General features: G+C 57.1%; 8 protein-coding genes across 8 annotated transcripts in view; 4 read left to right on the forward strand and 4 right to left on the reverse strand.

Annotated features, from left to right (window-relative positions):
• Nucleotides 1-777: 777 nt before the first annotated feature.
• GLRG_07273 (GPR1/FUN34/YaaH-class plasma membrane protein) lies at nt 778-2,084 on the forward strand (the record flags this gene model as incomplete). Its single annotated transcript, XM_008097958.1, has 5 exons — nt 778-1,070; nt 1,144-1,233; nt 1,328-1,554; nt 1,653-1,837; nt 1,935-2,084. The coding sequence occupies 5 exons, from the start codon at nt 778-780 to the stop codon at nt 2,082-2,084; spliced, it is 945 nt and encodes a 314-aa protein (XP_008096149.1).
• Nucleotides 2,085-3,379: 1,295 nt separating this feature from the next.
• GLRG_07274 (uncharacterized protein) lies at nt 3,380-4,467 on the forward strand (the record flags this gene model as incomplete). Its single annotated transcript, XM_008097959.1, has 3 exons — nt 3,380-3,411; nt 3,469-3,779; nt 3,842-4,467. The coding sequence occupies 3 exons, from the start codon at nt 3,380-3,382 to the stop codon at nt 4,465-4,467; spliced, it is 969 nt and encodes a 322-aa protein (XP_008096150.1).
• An 868-nt stretch (nt 4,468-5,335) lies between these two features.
• GLRG_07275 (AT hook domain-containing protein) lies at nt 5,336-8,118 on the forward strand (the record flags this gene model as incomplete). The annotated part of the gene is made up of 4 exons (XM_008097960.1): nt 5,336-5,509; nt 5,568-5,861; nt 5,913-6,022; nt 6,072-8,118. 4 exons carry the CDS (start codon nt 5,336-5,338, stop codon nt 8,116-8,118), a joined length of 2,625 nt encoding a protein of 874 aa, XP_008096151.1.
• Nucleotides 8,119-8,687: 569 nt separating this feature from the next.
• Nucleotides 8,688-9,602, reverse strand: GLRG_07276 (uncharacterized protein; the record flags this gene model as incomplete). Its single annotated transcript, XM_008097961.1, has 1 exon — nt 8,688-9,602. One exon carries the CDS (start codon nt 9,600-9,602, stop codon nt 8,688-8,690), a length of 915 nt encoding a protein of 304 aa, XP_008096152.1.
• A 2,847-nt stretch (nt 9,603-12,449) lies between these two features.
• Nucleotides 12,450-13,610, reverse strand: GLRG_07277 (uncharacterized protein; the record flags this gene model as incomplete). Its single annotated transcript, XM_008097962.1, has 1 exon — nt 12,450-13,610. One exon carries the CDS (start codon nt 13,608-13,610, stop codon nt 12,450-12,452), a length of 1,161 nt encoding a protein of 386 aa, XP_008096153.1.
• A 1,052-nt stretch (nt 13,611-14,662) lies between these two features.
• On the reverse strand, nt 14,663-16,443 carry GLRG_07278 (prolyl-tRNA synthetase; the record flags this gene model as incomplete). The annotated part of the gene is made up of 2 exons (XM_008097963.1): nt 14,663-15,908; nt 15,992-16,443. 2 exons carry the CDS (start codon nt 16,441-16,443, stop codon nt 14,663-14,665), a joined length of 1,698 nt encoding a protein of 565 aa, XP_008096154.1.
• Nucleotides 16,444-17,071: 628 nt separating this feature from the next.
• Nucleotides 17,072-18,892, forward strand: GLRG_07279 (T-complex protein 1; the record flags this gene model as incomplete). The annotated part of the gene is made up of 3 exons (XM_008097964.1): nt 17,072-17,159; nt 17,228-17,313; nt 17,366-18,892. The coding sequence occupies 3 exons, from the start codon at nt 17,072-17,074 to the stop codon at nt 18,890-18,892; spliced, it is 1,701 nt and encodes a 566-aa protein (XP_008096155.1).
• A 462-nt stretch (nt 18,893-19,354) lies between these two features.
• Nucleotides 19,355-20,028, reverse strand: part of GLRG_07280 (uncharacterized protein) — a gene marked incomplete at both ends in the record, with an annotated part of 1,251 nt that continues 577 nt past the window's right edge. Inside the window, one exon of the mRNA XM_008097965.1 lies at nt 19,355-19,784. Within this exon, the coding sequence (XP_008096156.1) occupies nt 19,355-19,784 (430 nt within the window). The remainder of the gene's footprint in view (nt 19,785-20,028) is intronic.

The following is a 20,028-nucleotide window of genomic DNA, read 5'->3' on the forward strand; positions in this document are numbered from 1 at the left end:
CCAAGCGGCGCTCGTGCCCGGGTCAATGACTAGATGGCAGCTCTCCCCTCCTTGCGGCCGCTAATCCGAGACTCTGCCGGGGAACCTTCCCTGGACGCCTCTTTGACATCATTCGCCAGAGACACGATACACAGTATCCTCCTCCTTGTCAGTCCTCCCGCCTCCATCTCCGCCCGCTCCGGCCATCCTTTCGTCCATCCCTCCCATCTCCAGCGTATCTCGAACCACAGATATACGTACCCGCTTCCCGCTTGCCCCAATACACTTTCTCTAGTCGTCCACGAGTCACTCACCGCAGATCCTATATCAAGCCAATGCCATATTGCAGGACCATCCCCTGAACCGAATCCTGCAGGTCGCGTGCCGATTGCTCCACTGCCGTCGGTAAGTGGATTGGGTCGGGGAGCTTCTCCGTGGTCTCGTCTCGACGCTACGGGTGCTGGATGCGTCCGCTTGAACCTACTTGCTAGCAGGACCTTGCCAAGAGCTTATGGCCGTTTACCCTGGTCTACCTGTCTGCACGTATGTGTTAGAACAACGTCCAAGTGTGGGTGGGATGCGATGGATGCTTCCTGCAGGAGGACCAGGGCCGTTAAACTCCATCCGGGCCGTCCATATCAACGGGCTCCTGTAATGGACCCGTTCTGTCTTATATCACCGGTGCTGTCATCTCTTGTCCTCCTTCGTCGGGAAGCTTTTGCACCGTCATCGCACCGCCTACATCTTCGTATCCATATTGCACAAGATAGTACTAGCACATAATCGGGATACCACAGAATGTCGACCATGGACCACAAGGAAGAGCTCAAGGAGCTGCGCTCCGACTCGTACCACAGAGAACACCGCCACCCCGAACACCAGTCCAACCAGCCGCACCGAGTGCCCAACGGCTACGACGACCCCGACGCAGATTACATCGCCCCGCACGCAAGCCGCGACGATGCCCTCAACAGGATGAAGACGGCCGGGTCCGTCAACATGTCACCGGAGCTGTTCGAAAAGCTGTACCTCTCACCCCAGAACAAAGTCAAGGGTGACCTCCGCAAGACCTTTGGCAACCCGACACCAATGTGAGCCTCGATCCGGGTTCTCCCCTTTTTTTATTTTTTAAAGCTGTATACGCCGTTGGCTGACACGGAACAGCGCCATCGTCGGATTCCTCCTCTCGCTCACGCCTCTGGCCTGCGACCTCATGGGGTGGCGCGGCGCAGGCGGCAGCGGCGCGGCCGGCATGTAAGTCCACAGCCTCGCCTCCCTCCCCTTCTCGCCTTTCTCCCCCCCCTATTCCGTACACGGAAGCTAACGGTGACCAAACGCTCCCTTTCAGCGGTTCGTATTTTTTCTTCGGCGGTCTCCTCATGTTCGTCGGTGGCCTCCTTGAATGGATCCTCGGCAATACCTTCCCCTCCGTCGTCTTCTTCACCTTCTCGGCCTTCTGGTTCACCTTTGGCGCGACTCTCAACCCCTCCTTCGCGGCCTTCTCCTCCTACGCCCCCGCTGGTGCGGCATCCGGAGCCGCAGGGCTGACTACCCAGGGATTCAACGCCAGTTTCGGTACGTCGAGTCGTCGGACAGTGTCTCTCCCCCCCCTTCTCGCAGACGGGAGGCGCGCTTGTGATGGACAGATGGAGCTAACCACGATGTGTCCGCAGGCTTCATCACCCTAGCCATGGCCATGATCTGCGTCGTGTTCCTCGTCTGCTCGCTGCGCACCAACGTCGTCTTCTTCATCATCTTCCTGACGCTCGTTGCCGCCTTCTGCCTTATCACGGCCGCGTATTGGTTCCTGGCCATGGACTACACCGGAAACGCGGCGTATGCCGCCAAGCTACTCAAGGTGAGTTTGCCCTCTGGGTGCTATGATGTATGGGGGGGGGGGGGTGGGGGACCGCTCTTTGCACTACCGGACTTGAACTGACTTTTTGCTTTCTCAGGGCGCCGGTGGCTGTGCGTTCGCGACTTGTATGGCTGGGTGGTGGCTGATCTTCGCCATCCTCCTGGCTTCTTTGGATTTCCCGCTGGAGCTCCCCGTCGGCGACTTGAGCAGAGTGATCCGGGGCAAGAGCGAGAAGAGTCACGTTTAGCGGTATGCTCTGTATATCAGTGGCCAGGGCCATGATTGAACCATATGCCGTGCCGATATGTTAAGTTGGTCGGCGGTATCAGAAATATCTCTACCTAGGTATAAATCAGCTTTCTCAATGGGTTTAACATTACGAGTAATACGACGTTCCGCGTAAAGCTCTACAAACATAGATGGCTCTGGACCTCTCCGGCCACTCAAACTCGCCCACATCCACAGCTACACTGTTGCTCTCGCAGTGATAGGCTCCTCTTGTGTACCTTGTTGGGCAGAGACTCAAGAGGGAATCGTATCGAGAAGTCAGGGATTGGGTATTTGGTCAATGTTGAGTTGACTTAATACATCAGCAGATGCAACTTCACCCGAGACTCAAAGAATTAATATACCCAAGCAGCCGCTGCTGTTTCCCGCGGAAAGATTTTTGAGTGTCACGTTTTTGAGTTCTGAACTTTTGTCGCTGTTGAGTTCCGCAATGTGACGTCCGCTTATCCTAATCAACGCGATCACCCGGCGTTAAACAACCTCAACCTAAGGACTATCAAGGGTCAGTTAGTCGGCATCGTCGGCGCGTCTAGTTGTGGCAAGAGTACCATAATCAGCCTTCTAGAGCGCTTTTACAATATTACTTCGGGGCAACTCCTCGTAGAGGGGACGAGATTGCGGGAATTAGACATGCATCGTCACCGTGCCCGTGTCGGTCTCGTTCCGCAGGAGACAATGCTTTTTCAGGGCAGTATTATTGACAACGTCCTCATCGTCCTCCCAGGAGACGAGGCTTCGGCCCCTGATGCCAATGAACGAGGGGAACGCTCTGGGCCGCGAGCCGTCGGCATTCGGCGGTGACGACAAGAATGAATCAATCAGCTTGGAGGTTTCGCGGCAGGCCGACGTGAGCTCTGGGAGCCGTTGAGGTTGGAAGGGACCCGGCAACAGGCAGCCGTTCTAATTTCACAGCCGAGCTTTCTAACTTTTTCTCCGACTTCCCTCCTTCCTCCCTCCCTCTCTTCTGGCTCGGAGGTATGGCTGGTTTTGGGACAACAGCCCCGTGAATAGCCGTGGGAGGCTGTACCTACCTGTTGGTTAGACTTTGGGGAAAGGGACGAAAGAAAAACACCAAAAAAAAAAAAAAAAAAAACCTCCTTCCTTCCTTCTTTCCTTCCTTTAAATTCTCGGTCGCCTCAAGCCAGACTCCGAAATCTTCTTCCACCTTCACGTACATCACTCAACTCGCCCACTCGAATAGTAACTTTCTGTACCTGCAACACTCGCCGTCAGTTAATTCCGCAAACCGTCACGATGTCTCTCAAACGAAAGAGAGACATGGAGGAGTAAGTCGGCTGAACCAAAACCAGTCTCGGAGCATGACACCTGTTGATATCGCATAGTATTCTCAAGTCGAGAATCATCAAGTTCATCATCGGCTCTGAGAAAGCCGAGTTCACAGTTCATTCCATGAGTATTGCCACCCTATCGGAGAAGTTTCGCTCCATTGTGAGCTTCAGCCAACCTGGCGAGAATGAAAAGATTGTGACTTGGAGCAACGTCGAGACATCTACTTTTGTCAACTTGGTGGAGTACGCGTACAACAAGGATTACACCATTCCCCAGCTCGCCAGAACGGGCGACATAAGCCAGGCTACTGCTCAAGACATGGTTGCTGGTCCTGAGATTGCTAAGAAGAAAAAAATCAAGAGTGGTAACGATTCATCTAATTCTTCCATGCGTTTTCATCCCGACCGAGTATTCTGACGGCAACAGAACATGCTTCCTCGCCTGCCAAAGTGGATATCGTGAAGCGAAAGACAAACACCAACGAGGTCGAAGCGGCAATCTCTCTGCATACATGGATGTTGGAGATTTCTCAAGGTGACGAGAGTCCACAAAAGTCGAGTGCTCAATACAGATTTTGCCAGCAGCACTTCTCTCTCAACACACCGGCCTCCGATGGAGCAGTCACCGAGTCTAGCTTTGCGACTGAGGCATGGCTCATGGATATTCAGCAGCATCGCCTTACCGACTACGAAACCGTTTTTCGCACACACACGAACCTGTACATTCTCGCGAACAAGTACAACATCACCGATCTCAAGGATCTCTGTTATCGCAAGATCCGTCTAACCTTACTGTACGCTCCTACTGCCGATCAACTGTTTGCTGCCCTTTTCCATACCATCCGCATCGTCTACGACAATACAATCCACAACGACCCTCTGCGGTCGCTACTCGCTAAGTACTGCATATCTGACATGGCAAGCATCATGAGTTGCAAGGGCGATGATCGGATCGCTCCTTTACTCAAAAGCGTTCCTAGCTTTGCTGCCGACTTGCTCCTCGAGATACCCCACGACTACTGGGTACAGATCAGGGATGGAGGACAAGCTTGACTAACGAAGAATGAGTGTATCCTGCCGCCATTCGCTTCTGTTTGAATCCAAGGAAATTGGCATATTGGCGAGAGAAATGGAATTGGCGACGGATTTGTCAAAGCCAGCTGAATGATACCGTCCGTGATCTTACGCCTCCAGACTTTATGTTTTGTTGGACGTGGCTCGGACTATTTGAGAAAACAATTTTGCTCTGCTAAGACGGAGATATGTTGACGAAGGGCGAGTGTAAAGATCGGAATTTGGAGATGGCAGCTGGTCATTTGCAGATTCATTCTCCATCGCGCCGAGAACGTCTTCACAGATTTACACATGGCATTGAAGACTACTAGGCCTAATACAACGATTACGTGAAGACTGTTTTGTTTTGAAGGTGGTGATGGTGGTGTGTGATGCTGGTTTGTTTGTAGGTATGTTGAGTCCGTGTTACATAAGCACTCGTTCTCGACTTGCTCAGCCACAAATTGTTTCGGACTGCTCAGCCACACCCCGCTGGACCCACCAGCTAAACTAATAGCAACGGGAACAAGAAGTTTGAATGTAAACAAACGCGATCGGAATTGCCCTCGCCTTTACCGACCCCGGCTTGCTTCAACATTCCCGCATCCGACCATTAGCCAATTCTACTCTTCCCCTCGGACAATATCTTCACACATCTCTACTCCCCTTCGAACCGACGCGACTTTTGCTCGAGCTTTTACGATCCGATGCATCTTACTTGCGACTAATATTTGCTCCCTGCGATCGACGCGTTCGTTCGTCCTGTGCACATCTATTTGCGCCACCGTTTCGCGCTTCCGATCGCGACCAGCTTCACTCCGACCGAAGCTCGACATTTATAGCTACCATAACGACGAAATAGCCCATCATGACCGATAACCTGGCCTTCGAGGGCTTGGTCCCGAACGAATACTTTACATACGAGGGCCGTCTAGGCTCTTTCCACCAGGTCTATCCTGCGCCGAAGCGCCGCCAGTCTGGCGCTACTAAGGGTGGCAAGAACTTGACTTGGCCGCACATGAAATATCTCGTGCCCGGAGAAGTGCGTCTTGGATGCAGAACGAAATTGAGGAGAAGGCGTGTGCTGACCCTGTTCCCAGCTCGCGAAAGCAGGCTTCGTTTGGCGACCGTTTCCCGATAACCCCGATAACGTCGCATGCTTCCTTTGCAACAAATCTCTCGATGGCTGGGAAGAAGGCGACAGGCCCCTTGAGGAGCATCTTAAGCACTCTCCCAATTGCGGCTGGGCCATTGTTGCAGGCATCGAGGCCAACATCAACGACCTCGCGACCGAGGACCCGGCCAGCACCCGGATGATTGAGGCCAGGAAGGCGACCTTTGACGGACGGTGGCCCCACGAAGGAAAGAGAGGCTGGAAAAACAAGATCAAGCAGGTCAGCCGCTCCATCGCGACCCTGCCTTCCTCTGCTGACTCTCGTCTTTAGCTCGCCGAGGCAGGCTGGAAGTACACCCCTTCCATTGAATACAACGACATGACGACATGCACTTATTGCGAGCTTGCCTTGGACGGCTGGGAACAAAACGATAAGCCAATGTACGTACCCAAGCAGTCCATCGCGGTGGGCATGACTGACCCGTAACAGGGACGAGCACTTCAACCGATCACCCTCCTGCCCCTACTTCGCCCTGGTGGATCAATACGCCGCCACACGGAAGCCCAAGGGCAAGGCGGCTAGAGGCTCCAAGACAGCATCGAGGCTCTCTGTGCAGTCCGTAGCGACAGCCGCTTCTGACATCACGTCCATGACTGATGTTCCCGCCGAATACGACGACAGCGTTCTGACGACAACGTCCACCATGGCCGGGAAGAAGGGCGCGCGCGCCAAGAAGGCCTCGACAGCCACCAAGGGCCGGAAGACCAAGGCCAAGAAGGACGAGCCTGTCGAGGTAGTTGAAGACGAAGCGATGCCGCAAGAGGAGGTGATGCCCCCTCCACCTAAAACAGCACGAGGACGCAAGCGAACAAGCGACGAGGTGGACGAGTCTGCGCTTGCCGTCTCTGAGGCACCCGCTCCAAAGAAGCGGACGGCCCGCGGTCGATGCAAAGCCACGGCTGAGAACTCAATGGTTGAGCAATCACAACAAGATATCAGCATTGCCGATGCACCACAGCCGGCGAAGGCGCCCAAAGGCCGGAAAACTGCAAACGCGTCCGGAACCAAGGGAACGCGTAAAGCCTCGGGGACGTCACAGAGATCAACAGCCTCGGTCGCGTCTTCGCGAGCCGCCCCCGGCGCTTTCCCCGAAGACGATGACGAGATCACCCGGCAGCTAGAGGCCGATCTCGAGCGTCCGTTGACCGACGACGAGGACATCATGCAAGATTCCGACTCTGAACGGAACAAGGTACCCGCACCAAAGTCAAAGGCAAAGAAAATCCGCGCTGGCTCCGGTGCTGCCGCTAGCCCTGAGCCCTCGGAAACCCGTGAAATGTTCGATGCTGAGCCGTACGTCGCGGATGAGGACGATGTGGATGAAGACATGAAGCAGCTTGAGGCCGAGATGACGATTGATGAGTCCGAGATGGTTCAAGTGCCAAAGAAGGGACGCAAGGCCGCTGGAACCCGCAAGGTGTCCAAACAGACCAAGGCGCAGAAAGCCAAGGCTGTGAAGGCCCCCGTTGAAGAGGATGAGCCGGAAGTGCCCGCCGAGCCGGCCCAAACGGAGGAGGCTGCTGCCATGGAGGAAGACGAGCTGAGCACTGCCACTGTCATCACGAAGCCTGCCCGTACGAGCATGGGCAAGAAGCGCGGTCGCCCCTCGAAGGCATCTCTCGCCTCGCGTGCTTCTTTAGAAAATCTTGGCAAAGCCAAAGAAGTTGAAGTTGAGGTTGAGGTTGTTGAACCCGAGGCTGAGATTCAAGCTGAACCGAAAGCTGAGGAAGAAACAGCGTCTGCGGACACCTCGGTGCATCAGTCGTTTGCTTCTGCAAGGCAAACGCCGGCACCTGCCGACCAGCGAGACGAATTGGGAGACGAACCTGAGGAGGTCCAAGAGGAACTTGAAGAAGAGCGCGAACCAGAAGTGGAGCAAGAGGTCGAATCTGAACCCGAGCCGGAGCCCACGCCAAGAAGCGATCCAAAGGAGAGCTCACCGGCGCCTCCTTCTTCACCCGTCATCGCATCTTCGGCTCGTCACAGTCTTCAGCACCAACATGGGACGCCTCGCATTTCGCCTGCCCAGTCTGCTCGGCAAGCGGCGGTTTCACCTTCGCCTTCTCCTCAATCGTCGGATGCCGAGAACCAGCCTCCTTCGTCGAGGCCTTCTTCCACTTCACAGAAACGGGTGACGCACGCACCCGTCTCATCCACTCCGGCGCGACCAAGCTCCCCGTGTAAACGGAAAGCTTTGGCTAGCCTCCAGAGCACAACGCCTTGGAACCCGGTCGACATTGACCTCATTTTCGGATCTCCTGAAAAGTCGGACAAGAGGAACCCTGTCGACAGACTGCTGCACAAGGGCTCTGAGCTGACGAGCCCCGAGAAGCGCATGACGGTCGAGGAGTGGATACATCACAACGCAGACCAGGCAGAGGCGAAGTTGCGCCAGGAGTGCGAGGCGATGGTCAGCAAGTTCGAGAGCGAGGGGAGCAAAGCTATGAATGTTTTGGAGGGTTTGATTGTGGACTAAATATTTGCATAGCGCAGTGCCGTTGGGGAGCTTCCTTTTAGGTTTCTAGTGATTGGTTTAATGATCATGATACAATAACAGACACATCAGTCAGTGTACAGGCGCTTCCGGAGCAGAGAGAGCAGTTGGGGCTAACCAACGGTTGAGCGACGAGTCAATCAGGCCGGCGGAGTGTGGGAATAGACAAGCAAGGAGACTCGAGAGTGGTCCAGAGCATGCTTCCTCAAACATTCAAGATAGGAAGATGGGGAAACATTGAGCGGCATACTGTTCAGACAGGCAATGGCATTATTATTATAAATAACGAGGGTGTTTGTTCTAAGGCCTATGTGCATTAAGAAATCCTCTCATAAAAAAAGCCGTTTGGAATGTTTCCTCATTCGTCTAATCATTGAATCCAGTGGTATCGTTCCGGCATGCATGGCAAAATGTCGCAGGTTTCTCGTGATCTCTTACTCGGCTCCTTCACGTTCGAATTTTATTTCCTCCCTTACCTTTCCGGTCCATGCCCCGTGCCTTGTCATGGAGTCGAGAAGCAGAGGAAGAAGGAAGAAACTGGGCGATTCCACTTAGACGCAGTGCAGGACACCGTCGGCGTGGGTGTGGCACTCCTGGGGCGCGCTGGAGGTCGCGGCGGGTGTTGTGGCGGCGGAACCGATGGCAGTGGTCGTGGGAGCGGGCTTTTCCTCCTCCTCCTCCTCCTCCTCGAGCTCGCCGGAGCAGCCGACGCCGGGGGCGGCGATGTCGTAGGCCCAGACGTCGATGGCGAAGTACTGGAGGGCGTTGCTGTCGACGACAGCGTAAGTGGCGTTGTTCTCGGCGAGGGCGAGCGCCTCGGTGTAGTCCTCGGCGTAGTGCTCGACGACGCCCTCGGCGATGAGGGGGACGTGGAGGACGCGGTGGAGGAGGTCGGTGGCCCAGTAGGTGTTGAGCTTGGAGCCGGCGACGGTGTAGCCGAGGCCGCAGACGGAGGAGAGCGGACGGCGGACCTCGAAGGACAGCGGGCAGATGACGGTCTCCTGGGTGGCGTTGGCGCCGCGCCAGTGGCCGGCCCAGCCGTCCTGGGTGGCGCAGTTGCGGTCCGGGTCGTCGCAGCGGAAGGTCATGCCGGCCTTGTCGGCGTTGACGACGCGGTCGTACCAGCCGGCGGGGGTGGCGGTGGGCGCGTCGCCAAAGTACTTGCGGACGTGCTCGGACGAGTTGCCGAAGCGGAGGATGTGGTCGCGTGCGTGGGCCGCGAGCTGCTGGGTCTCGGCGAGGGCGGCCTCGAGCTGGGCGCGGAGCGTCGAGTTGCACGACTGGTGGATGGGGAAGGCCCTTTGCCAGCCCGCGGACCAGTCGTACGGCGGAGCCTGGGACGTCGGGGCGGCGACCGCGGAGGGGACGGAGGCGGGGGCGGTCTCGGGGGCCTGGCGGCGGGCGAGGGGGGTGGCGTCCGCGAGGGCGGAGAGCAGCAGGGCCGCGGTGGCGACGCCGTACATCATCTCGGCTTTTGAGGTGTCGAAGAGGGTGAGGTGATTCCGAGTGAAGCTTGAAGATGAGATGAGCTGCTGCGGGACGGGTCGAGCTTGAGCTGGGGAGAAGTGAGAACTTGGGCTTGAGCTTGAGAATCAATCGTTGATGCTAGGGCGAGCAACGGTCTTTTATAGCTGCGATATGGCCGCATGGAATCACAGTTTTCACTCTTCCCTCTCTTCTCGGTCTCATCTTCCCGGGTTTCCAATGACAGCTCCCCCCACAGGCTCGTCGAGTCGTTGAGCCAAGACTTTGATAGCCATGTCCTGCAGAGAACCTGCGTGGGTTCGATCCTTCGATCATGCCCGTGGGCAGATGAATCCTTTCCACCCATGGAGCCTAGTCGCCCGCGTGTATGTGTTGATCAGGCATGACTTGTTCCGCGCTGCTGCCGCTGACAAAAACTTCCCCGTGCCTCTGCGCTTGTCGGCCAGCCGGCCAGCACTCTTGGCTGCTTCTCCTAGTCGGGTAACGTCTTCATCCCTCCCATTTCCCCTCTTCGCGTGGGCGTACAAGCAAGCTTCTTTGATGTAGGGGAAGAAAAGTTGGTCCTGACATCCCCTCCAGTGGAGCCCTCCGTATCGGTCACGATTGCCTTCTTAGAACACTCTTGACTCTGCGGGTGTTAGCCTGGTGATGCCAAGGCGCGGAGAGCTCAGCCAAGCTCGCGATGACCTTTGTGTCCGCCGAGTCCGTTGGCCAGTTCGATGGCGTAGCGAATAGCGAGGCTCGGCCGCAGACACAGGTCTCCATGGCCAAGAGATCCTAAGTAGTAGCGTCTCGCGGGTTTGGTGAGGTCGGAAGAAGAGGACTTTTTGGCATAGGTTGGAAGCTGGGGGGGGCTGAGCCGGTGAGCCATCCGGGTCCTCGGCCCCCGCTCGACACGGCGTGGGGCACCTTGATGGCCGGACCGGGGTCCGGCACCGGTCCGCCTTTTGTTTCCTTGTTTCTCTCCCATCCAAAGCTCGTTTATGCACCCGCCTTGGACTTTTTGGCCTTCTTCACTCGCTGGGTTGCGTTTCCCCAGCTCGTCGATGGGTTGGGCGGGCTGACTGACTGGACTGGCAAGTGAATTGAGAGTAATACCCCAGACTCTCCTCTCGTTCCGTTTGTTTCCCACATGCACACGCCGCGGCCACACCCCGCCAGGTTAAGACATTCCATGCTCTGCGGGGACCCGAGACGGCTGCTCATTGGGGGCTTTCCAAACGCTTGGTAATACCGTTGTCAAACTGGCCGCGCTCCGGCATGCGCCGATTAGCTCCTTGGGTTCGAGTTTATTGCGTAACCCATGCGCCGAACGCCTGCAGGACCTTGCTTCCGCTGTGGAGGGTTCCGTTGAGCTACAGTTAGTCGTGGTCCGTAAACGTACATCTTGCCGTGTAGATTGCACGGCTTCGGACTGTCTCTGCTTTGCGGCATGTCCACGAGTTCCTTGCGCAGGGTAGGCGACCAGCCTGGACAGAGCGAGGCAGACATCTCGGTCAGCCATGTCCGGGTTGTCCACCAAATCTATTTTGTGATTCGGACACCCGAGGGTTTGATTACCTGCTTCTTCTAGCTTAAGGGACAACTCGACAGATCCGGTGCCTATTACTTTGGCTAACCTATCGGCCAATCTTTCCTTCACGTATTTGTGAGGATCAATGAGGTTTCCGTCCAGCCTCTCGTTGAATTCAATTCCAGAGGCCCAAGGTCAGGTGAGAGGTATTCTTGGATGATCTCACTAGACAGCTCGACTTCCCCTGGTAGCCACAGTTTGGCCACCTTTCCAGTTGCCCCCTTTGCCATGTCCCCGAGGCTCGTCGCCGTACATTTGGAAACGGCCATGGCGGCTGTACCACCCACGTGTTTAGCTTCCTGACCAGGTGCCCTGGCGTGCCTGTACTCCTTCCTTGTCGCGATGAATGTCGCTTTCCGAAGCGGACGTGAAGTCGGTGGCCTTGGAGAGAAACAATAAGATGGTGCCATTAATCCCAAGGGTCTGAGGACGAGTGTTGAATTGCGCTTCGACAGGTCCCGTCTGCGCTCACTGAAATCGTTCGCGAAACAAGCAATGAACCCTCACTGCCGGATGTCCTTCAACGGGAATGGGACCAAGGGGATTCTGACATAGCGGACTCACCCTCACTCGCCAAGACCATCGATGACATGCGCCGGCTGCTGAACAATCCAGCCCATACAAGCGCAATACGGCACGCCACTATCCGGGGCGTAGGAGCAGCACGGGATTTCGAGTCCAGCCATCTGACCAGACACTTTTCCAAAGAATACAGGGCAGTTTCAAAGTCATGGACAAGCCCAACCCTATCTGGAGGTAAAAGGGGCCAAAACAGATTATCTTGCACAGCTTAGATCTGTCCCTCCCCGAAGCGATGCTTCCAGTTGTTTCACAGCAATTGAACCTAACATTTACTCACGATGAACTCACTCGCGAATGCTAATGAAAAAGACATGTTGAGCGAGTAGACATCTCTTTTTATTGTGTATGAAGATTCATTAGTAAAGATCATTACGTCCAACCTCGCGTTTCATCATGCCTCCTTGCTGACCTCTAGCACCGGCATGCGTCTAGCGCCACCGCAAGCGCTGCAATGAGAGTAGAATTGGACGTTGCAAGCAGAAATATGCCGCCCCTCGACGTATTCCTTGGTCAGTTCTTTGCTTGGCCATACGCGATACATTTGTGTCGGTTACGTTACTGCCGTCTGGTAAAGTGTGGACGGATTCCTCCAGTATCCGTGAATTTGCTCAGGCGTACATACATCGCCAGCCCACAAAGTTGTACGTAGCGCCGGCGCAAAAGAACTCGTAGGTCAACCGTTCGCCCTCCCGGGCACGTCATTGACGAAGTGCCCCTGCGCCGTCTTGTTCGCCTTCATCTCCAGCCGCGTCTGCAGCCTCCGCGCCGCCTTGTCCGCCCTGTCCAACTGCTTCTTCTGCGTCAGCAGCACGCTCCGCTGCTCCGCGGGCGGGAGGTGGGCCAGGGTGGCGCGGTCTTTGGCGCCCAGGCGCGCGAGCTGGGTCTCGAAGACGGCGCCGCGCCTCTCCGCGCGGGTGAGGGCCAGCTCGGCGTCCGCGTGCCGCTGCGTTCCGGGGGCAGACGGCGCCGTGAGGCGGAAACTCGCGTCGGCCTCGTCCGCGCGCGGGCCTCCTTCCGGCAGGAGATTGTCGGGACGAGAGCCCCCGGCAGGGCCGAGTTTCGTTCTCTGTCGGGACGGCGCCGGGGCGGAGCGGTGAGCGAGCGTTTTGCCCGACGGGAGACGGACGGGGCCGCTGCCCCCCTCGACGGCGTCGGCGATGGCCTTCTTCGCCTTGTCGTTGTCCTCTCGCGCTCCTCCGCTGTTGCCGTCCCCGGCCTCCGTCGCGTCCTCGTAAAAGTCTCTGAATTCGGAGTCTTGGGCCGTGATGTCGAACTTGCAGTGGCCCTTGCCCAGCATGTGCTGCTGCACGGCGGCGGCGGTCCGGCGCTGCGTGCCGCACTGGAGGCACTCCTGGTACCCGAAGATGATGAGGTGGAGATACCGGAGGAGGGTCTCGAGGTCGACGATCAGCCTCTCCCGGCTGGGGACGAACATGCCGTGCGTCTTGCCCATGTGCACGAGGTTGTCGTCAAACGACCCTGAATGTGCGTTGCAGAATAGGCAGACTTCTGGGGCGAAGGCCTCGTCGTCGTTGTCGTCGTCATCGTCGGGTTCATCGTCGCTGAGATGGGCGTCGGAAAGGGAAGACGAGGAGTCGTCGGCGTCACACTCGGGTGTGGGCCCATCAGCCGGCGCGGCGGTGGCTCCGGAAAGAGCCGCGTGCTGCTCGGCAGTCAGAGGCCCCAGTCCGGCGACGCGGCGCCTGAGGTTCGCGACGTGCCATTGGCTCTTGGAGTGGGCACGTCGAGTCTCGGGGTTGTCGAAGTGGACGGCGCAGGCGCCGCAGGACGTGGCCGAGAGCTTGAAGCGGGAGCTGGTTGACTGCTCCTCCATGGTGGTGGTTGGGTTGTTGTTTGTGTCGGTGGTTGCCGTGGCTGTCGTGGGCAGCATCGAAAAGGCAAGAGTTTTATTATCTTTTTTTTTTGGTATAAACCTTTTGCTCCAGGGCTGGCTTGCAAGGAACATTTCCTCATTCGAAAACGAGAATGCGGACGTTATATACTCTTCTGTCACGCGGTATAAGCTGACATGGGTATGCACGTAAGATGACAGGGAACAAAACTCGAAATCACATAGTGGCGACGACCGGGACCCCCTCAACCCGAAGCGATATTTCGCCTCGCAATCCATAGTTGCAGACCAGGGGCGTGTTGCTTAAAGAAAGAAAATTAATAATAAAAAAAACAGTAGGAAAGATGTCGCCTGGATGTTATCCGTTCGCCCATCCGTCCGCCGAATCCCTCGAATCCCTAACAGGACTCCATACACAGTGAGTCAGAAGGTGGACCCCATTCGGTACCATCTATCGGCTCCGGCACCGTCGTAGAATGGGACTGGGCGGAGAATCATAGATTTGTGCTTTTGAATTACTACCGAGTATCTCTCGTGAGAGGAAAACGGAGAGGGATGTGTGAGTCACACCGGGGGAGGGGGCCGAGACCTTCCTCTTCGGGCAGCATGGGCGATGACCATTGAATGAGCCATCATGATCATTCCCCACAACGGTCCGAGTGACAGGGGAGGGGGGGTGCGCGTCGCTGTCCTGGACTTGGCTTCCGGCCGGGTTTATGATGCCGTCTCCGTGATGAAATACAAGATGCAAAGTGCCAGGACAAACAAAACCACGTCTGTTTATGCTTGCTTGTGACATCAGCTTGTGGTCCGGTGAGGTGCAAGCAAGCACGAAAAGATAGACAGACAGACACACTTATGAACATGGCGAATACGTGGGTTTGAATCATAGGTAAGTTGGTATCGCGAATCACTTTTTGGCCGTGGCTTTCTACAATACATGGCCCGAATCAAACCCGCCGTGCCTCTCATTTATCCGACACCGTCCCAAAAATGCTGAACCCGCAACTCCTCTTCAATTCCATCGTGCTTCTCTAGTAGCTGCGGCCGAACATGACCCACTTCTGGGCCTTGGCCTCGCACTCGGGGTTGAGGCACTTGGTCTCGCCGGCGACGATGCCCTCGGGCTGCTCAAAGGGAATGCAGAGAGACTTCATGCCCATGCTGGGCTGCTTCTTGCCCTCGGGGAGGCTCGCGTTCTCGGGGGGCTCGCTGGTCGTGAGCTCCTTGATGCGGTCCTCGCACTTGCCGCCCAGGCAGAAGGGGATGAGGACAACGTTCTTGGTGTCGAGCGCCGGGATGACCTTGTCCCACTCCGTCAGAACGAGTCGGTGCTCGCGGAACGACTTTTCGGCCTTGTTGTACATGTCGGACTGGATGGTCTCGAGCAGCTCGGGGACCTTGGTGGAGAGCTCGGCGAGGGCGACGGAGCCCTTCTCGCCCGTGTCGCGACGGGCAAAGGCAACCACCTCCTTGGCCGCATCCTTGGGGCCGAACTCGAGTCTGAGGGGGACACCGCGAAGCTCCCACTCGTTGAACTTCCAAGCCGGGGTGTAGCCGTCTCTCAGATCCGACTCGGCACGGACGCCGGCCTTGCGCAGCTCGTTGCGGAGGTCGTCGACCTTGTCCTCCAGCTTCTTCCGGTCCTCAGGGGTCGTCTTGGCCGTGATACCAACGGCGATAAGGACAACCTGGACCTTGGCGATACGGGGAGGGAGGACCAGACCCTTGTCGTCACCGTGGATCATGACCATGACACCAATGACGCGGGTCGACAGACCCCAAGAGTTCTGCCAGACGTGGATCTTCTCGCCCTTCTTGTCGGGGTCCTCGACCGTGATGTCGAACATCTTGGAGAAGTTCTGGCCCAGGCAGTGCGAAGTGGCACCCTGGATACCGCGGCCGTTGGAAGGGATGTAACCCTCGACGGTGGTGGTGTAGTAACCACCGGCGAATTTCTCGTTCTCCGTCTTGGTACCGCGGACGACGGGGACGGCAAGCAGCTGCTCGTAGACGCCGGCGTAGAGCTCGAGAATCTCGAGCACCTCCTTGCCGGCAAGCTCCTCGGTGAGATGCGCCGTGTGGCCCTCCTGCCACAGAAACTCTCTTGTACGGAGGAAAGGAGTGGTCTGCTTGGCCTCCCAGCGGACGACCGAGTTCCACTGGTTCAGGCGGAAGGGCAGGTCGCGATGGCTGCGGATCCACTTGGAGTAGTAAGGGTACATGACGGCCTCGGATGTGGGGCGAACCGCGACGGGGACTTCGAGGTCCTTGTCACCGCTGTGGGAGGGAGGACCATCAGTGCATGTCGAAGTGGGAGGGGGGGGTGTGGGCAATCAATTGCCCAAGGGTTTGAGACTTACGCCTTGGTGACCCAAGCAAGCTCAGGGGCGAAGCCCTCGACGTGGTCCTTCTCCTTCTCGAGCGACTTGGAGGACAAGAACATGGGGAAGCTGGTCTCATCGACACCCATGTCCTCGATTCTCTCGGAGAACCACTTGCGGATGACGGTCCAGATGTACATGGAGGCCGGGCGCAGAATGAAGAAGCCGGAAATCTCGTTGTAGTACTCAACCATCTCAGCCTTGAGGACAACCTCCTGGTACCAGGCAGAAAAGTCCTCGTTCTTCTTGACGGTAATTCCCAAGATATCATCGGTCTTCTTGCCGCCGACGACAGGGAGGGCAGCTTGCTTGGCGGCCTTTGCAGCCTTTTCGGCAGCCATTTTGGCCTGCTTCTCGGCCTTCTTCAAGGCGCTCTTGGACTGCTCGGGAGCGGGAGCGGCAGCGGGGGCCGGGGCGGAGGCGTCGGCCATGTTTGCGGTATTGGACTGCAATTCGCGGAGTCGTCTCGGCAAAGGGGTATCGGGGTGTCGGAGTCTCGACTTATACAACTGACGGCGTGGTGACCAGGTCGGCCTGAGTCACTTTGAGAATTTGGGCAGAGAAGGGCGGTGCGGTGCGGTGCGATCCAGCGGGAAAAAAGTGCCCCGCACTGGAAATGTGAGTCGTGTGTTTAGTGTCGTGTAGCTGTTGGGTGGGCAGCAGCAGTGAGGGGTCAATTGGGCTTCAGCCACACGGACCGCAGAGTGGGGCGCCGGGACTGCTTATCTCTGCTTCAGCCACACACTCACACGCTCACCTCTGACCTGGGAGGAGGCGCGGTTGCAGCTTGCTTTCTGCAACCTGCGCGGTACGTACCGGTACGTGTACGCATCCCCCGATAAGATAAGCCGCATCAGCCACATCCCCGGTTCCTGGAACAACCCCGGCTCCGATAAAAAAAGTTGCGTCGAGGGGGGGGGAACAGAGAGGATGAGGCAGGCACACAGCACAGAAGCTTCTATTGCTGTCCAGGGACACACACACCGTCGACACCCCCCCGAAATCCACCACCTCTCCATCCCGCGATTATACCACAACCGCTGGCAGTGAGGCGCAAAAATGGCTTCCATGTTTGAGCAATCAGGGAGCGGCACGCTTTTCCTCGGCGGCCAGAAGATTTCCGGCGCCGACATCAGAGACCAGAATGGTATGCTTCTCCTGCCACCGCCGATGCGATGCGTCCATCACAGCTTCACCTCGCTGACCAACCCGCAGTTCTCGCGACCCAAGCGATTGCAAATGTCGTCAAGAGCTCCTTCGGTCCTAGCGGCCTCGACAAGATGATGGTGGATGATATTGGTGTACGTTCAGTGAACCCCCCTCCCCTGGACCCCGCTTACCCCCCCGGCATAGGATGTCACGGTCACGAACGACGGCGCTACTATCCTCAGCTTGCTGGACGTCGAGCACCCCGCAGGCAAGATCTTGGTCGACCTGGCCCAACAACAAGATAAGGAGGTCGGTGACGGCACCACATCCGTCGTCCTGATCGCCGCCGAGTTGCTTCGCAGAGGAAACGAGCTCATGAGAAACCGCATACATCCCACTACCATCATTACGGGCTACAGACTCGCCCTCCGCGAGGCCGTCAAGTACATGAACGAGAACATCAGCATCAAGGTCGAGAACCTCGGACGCGAATCCCTCGTCAATATTGCCAAGACCTCCATGTCCAGCAAGATCATCGGCGCCGACTCGGACTTCTTCGCCAACATGGTCGTCGACGCCATGCTTGCCGTCAAGTCGACCAACAACCGCAACGAGACCAAGTACCCTGTCAAGGCCGTCAACATCCTCAAGGCCCACGGCAAGGGCTCGCTCGAGTCTCTCCTCATCAAGGGTTACGCCCTCAACTGCACAGTCGCCTCGCAGGCCATGCCGACGAGAATACAGGATGCCAAGATCGCAGTGTTGGACATGAACCTTCAGAAGGAGCGCATGAAGTTGGGTGTGCAGATCACGGTCGACGACCCCCAGCAACTGGAGCAGATCCGCCAGAGAGAGTCGGGCATGATTCTTGAAAGGGTAGAGATGATCCTCAAGGCCGGCGCCAACGTTATCCTTACCACCAAGGGTATCGACGACATGGTCCTCAAGACGTTTGTGGAGAAGGGCGCCATGGGTGTGCGCAGGTGCAAGAGGGAGGACCTGCGAAGAATCGCCAAGGCGACGGGCGCCACGATGCTCAGCACACTGTCAGACCTCAACGGCGACGAGAAGTTCGACCCGTCCTACCTCGGACACGCCGAGGAGGTTGTCCAGGAGCGTATTTCCGACGACGAGTGCATCTTGGTCAAGGGCACCAAGTCGCACTCTTCGGCGTCCATCATCCTGCGTGGCCCCAACGACTTCACCCTGGACGAGATGGAGCGGTCGATCCACGACTCCCTCAACGCTGTCAAGAGAACGCTTGAGAGCGGCAGCATCGTCCCCGGCGGTGGTTCCGTCGAGACGGCCCTGCACATCTACCTGGAGGAGTTCGCCGGCACTGTCGGCTCGCGCGAGCAGCTGGCCATCGGCGAGTTCGCCCAGTCGCTGCTCGTCATCCCCAAGACCCTGGCCGTCAACGCCGCCAAGGACGCGTCAGAACTCGTCGCCCAGTTGCGTTCCAGACACGCGCTCTCGCAGCGCATCCAGGAGGGCGAGGCGAACGAGGACGAGAAGACGGTGGCGCGCAAGAAGGCGTACAAGAACTACGGTCTGGACCTGGTGCGCGGCAAGGTGATTGACGAGATCAAGGCCGGTGTCCTGGAGCCCACCATCAGCAAGATCAGACAGCTCAAGAGTGCGGTGGAGGCCTGCATCAGCATCATGCGTATCGATACCCTGATCAAGCTGGACCCCGAGCAGAGAGCGGAGGACGACGGACACGGTCACTGAAGAGGTCGTGGCAGCTGCGGCGAGGATTTGTAAAGATTTTGATTAAAAAAAAACACAAGAGCAAAAATGAGCCAAAGTGGGGAGAAATGTTGAAGGTGTAGACGGTTCATAGATTATCATCACTTTGCTAATGATACCTTGTCATGCCACCAACCTCACGGAGTGCGAGGGTGGGTGTCCTATTTTTTCCTTTCCTTGAAGTCATACCATTCAACCATTCATCCATCCATCAATCCATACATCTATATATAGGTATGCATCGAAGAAAAAGAAAGAAAAAAAAGGAGAAAAAAGAAGCAAATAAGGCGTGAGCCGGCGGCTGCTGCTATTCAGCCAAACCAAATCACCTTTGTGTTTCTTTTTCTCTTTTACCCAAAAGACTCTCCAAGCGGATACATGTCTCGGTTTTGTTTCCGAACTCTAGACCTTGCGGGTTGTGACTGTGTATATTCGCGTTTCATTTCAGCACCAGCCAAACTTCTCGTTGAGAACCCACTCGACCTCGCCCTCGCCGTACCACATGAGGCTCGCGATGCTCTCCGTCTCGCGCTCGACGAACTCGTGCGGGATGCCGGCCCTCTCGATGAGGGCGCGGACGCGCGGGTCGGGGTTCCACAGCTCGATGTTGTTGACCCGCCACTCGGCGGCCTCGGCATGGGCGAGGCGCAGCAGGGCCTCGACGGCGTCCTGGACGAAGGCGTCGTCGTCAGCGGCGCCGGCGGCCCTGGAGCCGGCGTTGGCCTCGCTCTCGTCCTCCTCGACGGCCAGACGCAGGATGTGCATCGTGTTGCCCTTCTCGGGCCGCTTGAGCCCGCCGTAGTAGCCGCGGGTCCAGACGGCCCAGACGACTGAGCGGCTAGCAATGAGTATCAGTCGTTCACAGTTGGGGTGCCTATAGCTACGTTGATCCCCATAATGAACGCGGCCACTAAGAGTATCTACATTCATCCGGTTACTCAACTCGTTGAGTGCCGGAAGAGCGCCATCGTAGGTGTTAGCACTGCGTTCCCATGGACTATAAAGACACTCCGTCGCAGGCCGCGAGTGGAGCTGCGCTACCTTGATGGATTGGGTCAGTAATTCCGCTCACGGTTCTTTCAATAGAGTGTAGGCTCACGGCCTAATGCGGCACGCGC

This window comes from Colletotrichum graminicola, assembly GCF_000149035.1.
Source record: "Colletotrichum graminicola M1.001 genomic scaffold supercont1.29, whole genome shotgun sequence".
Lineage (NCBI taxonomy): Eukaryota > Fungi > Ascomycota > Sordariomycetes > Glomerellales > Glomerellaceae > Colletotrichum > Colletotrichum graminicola.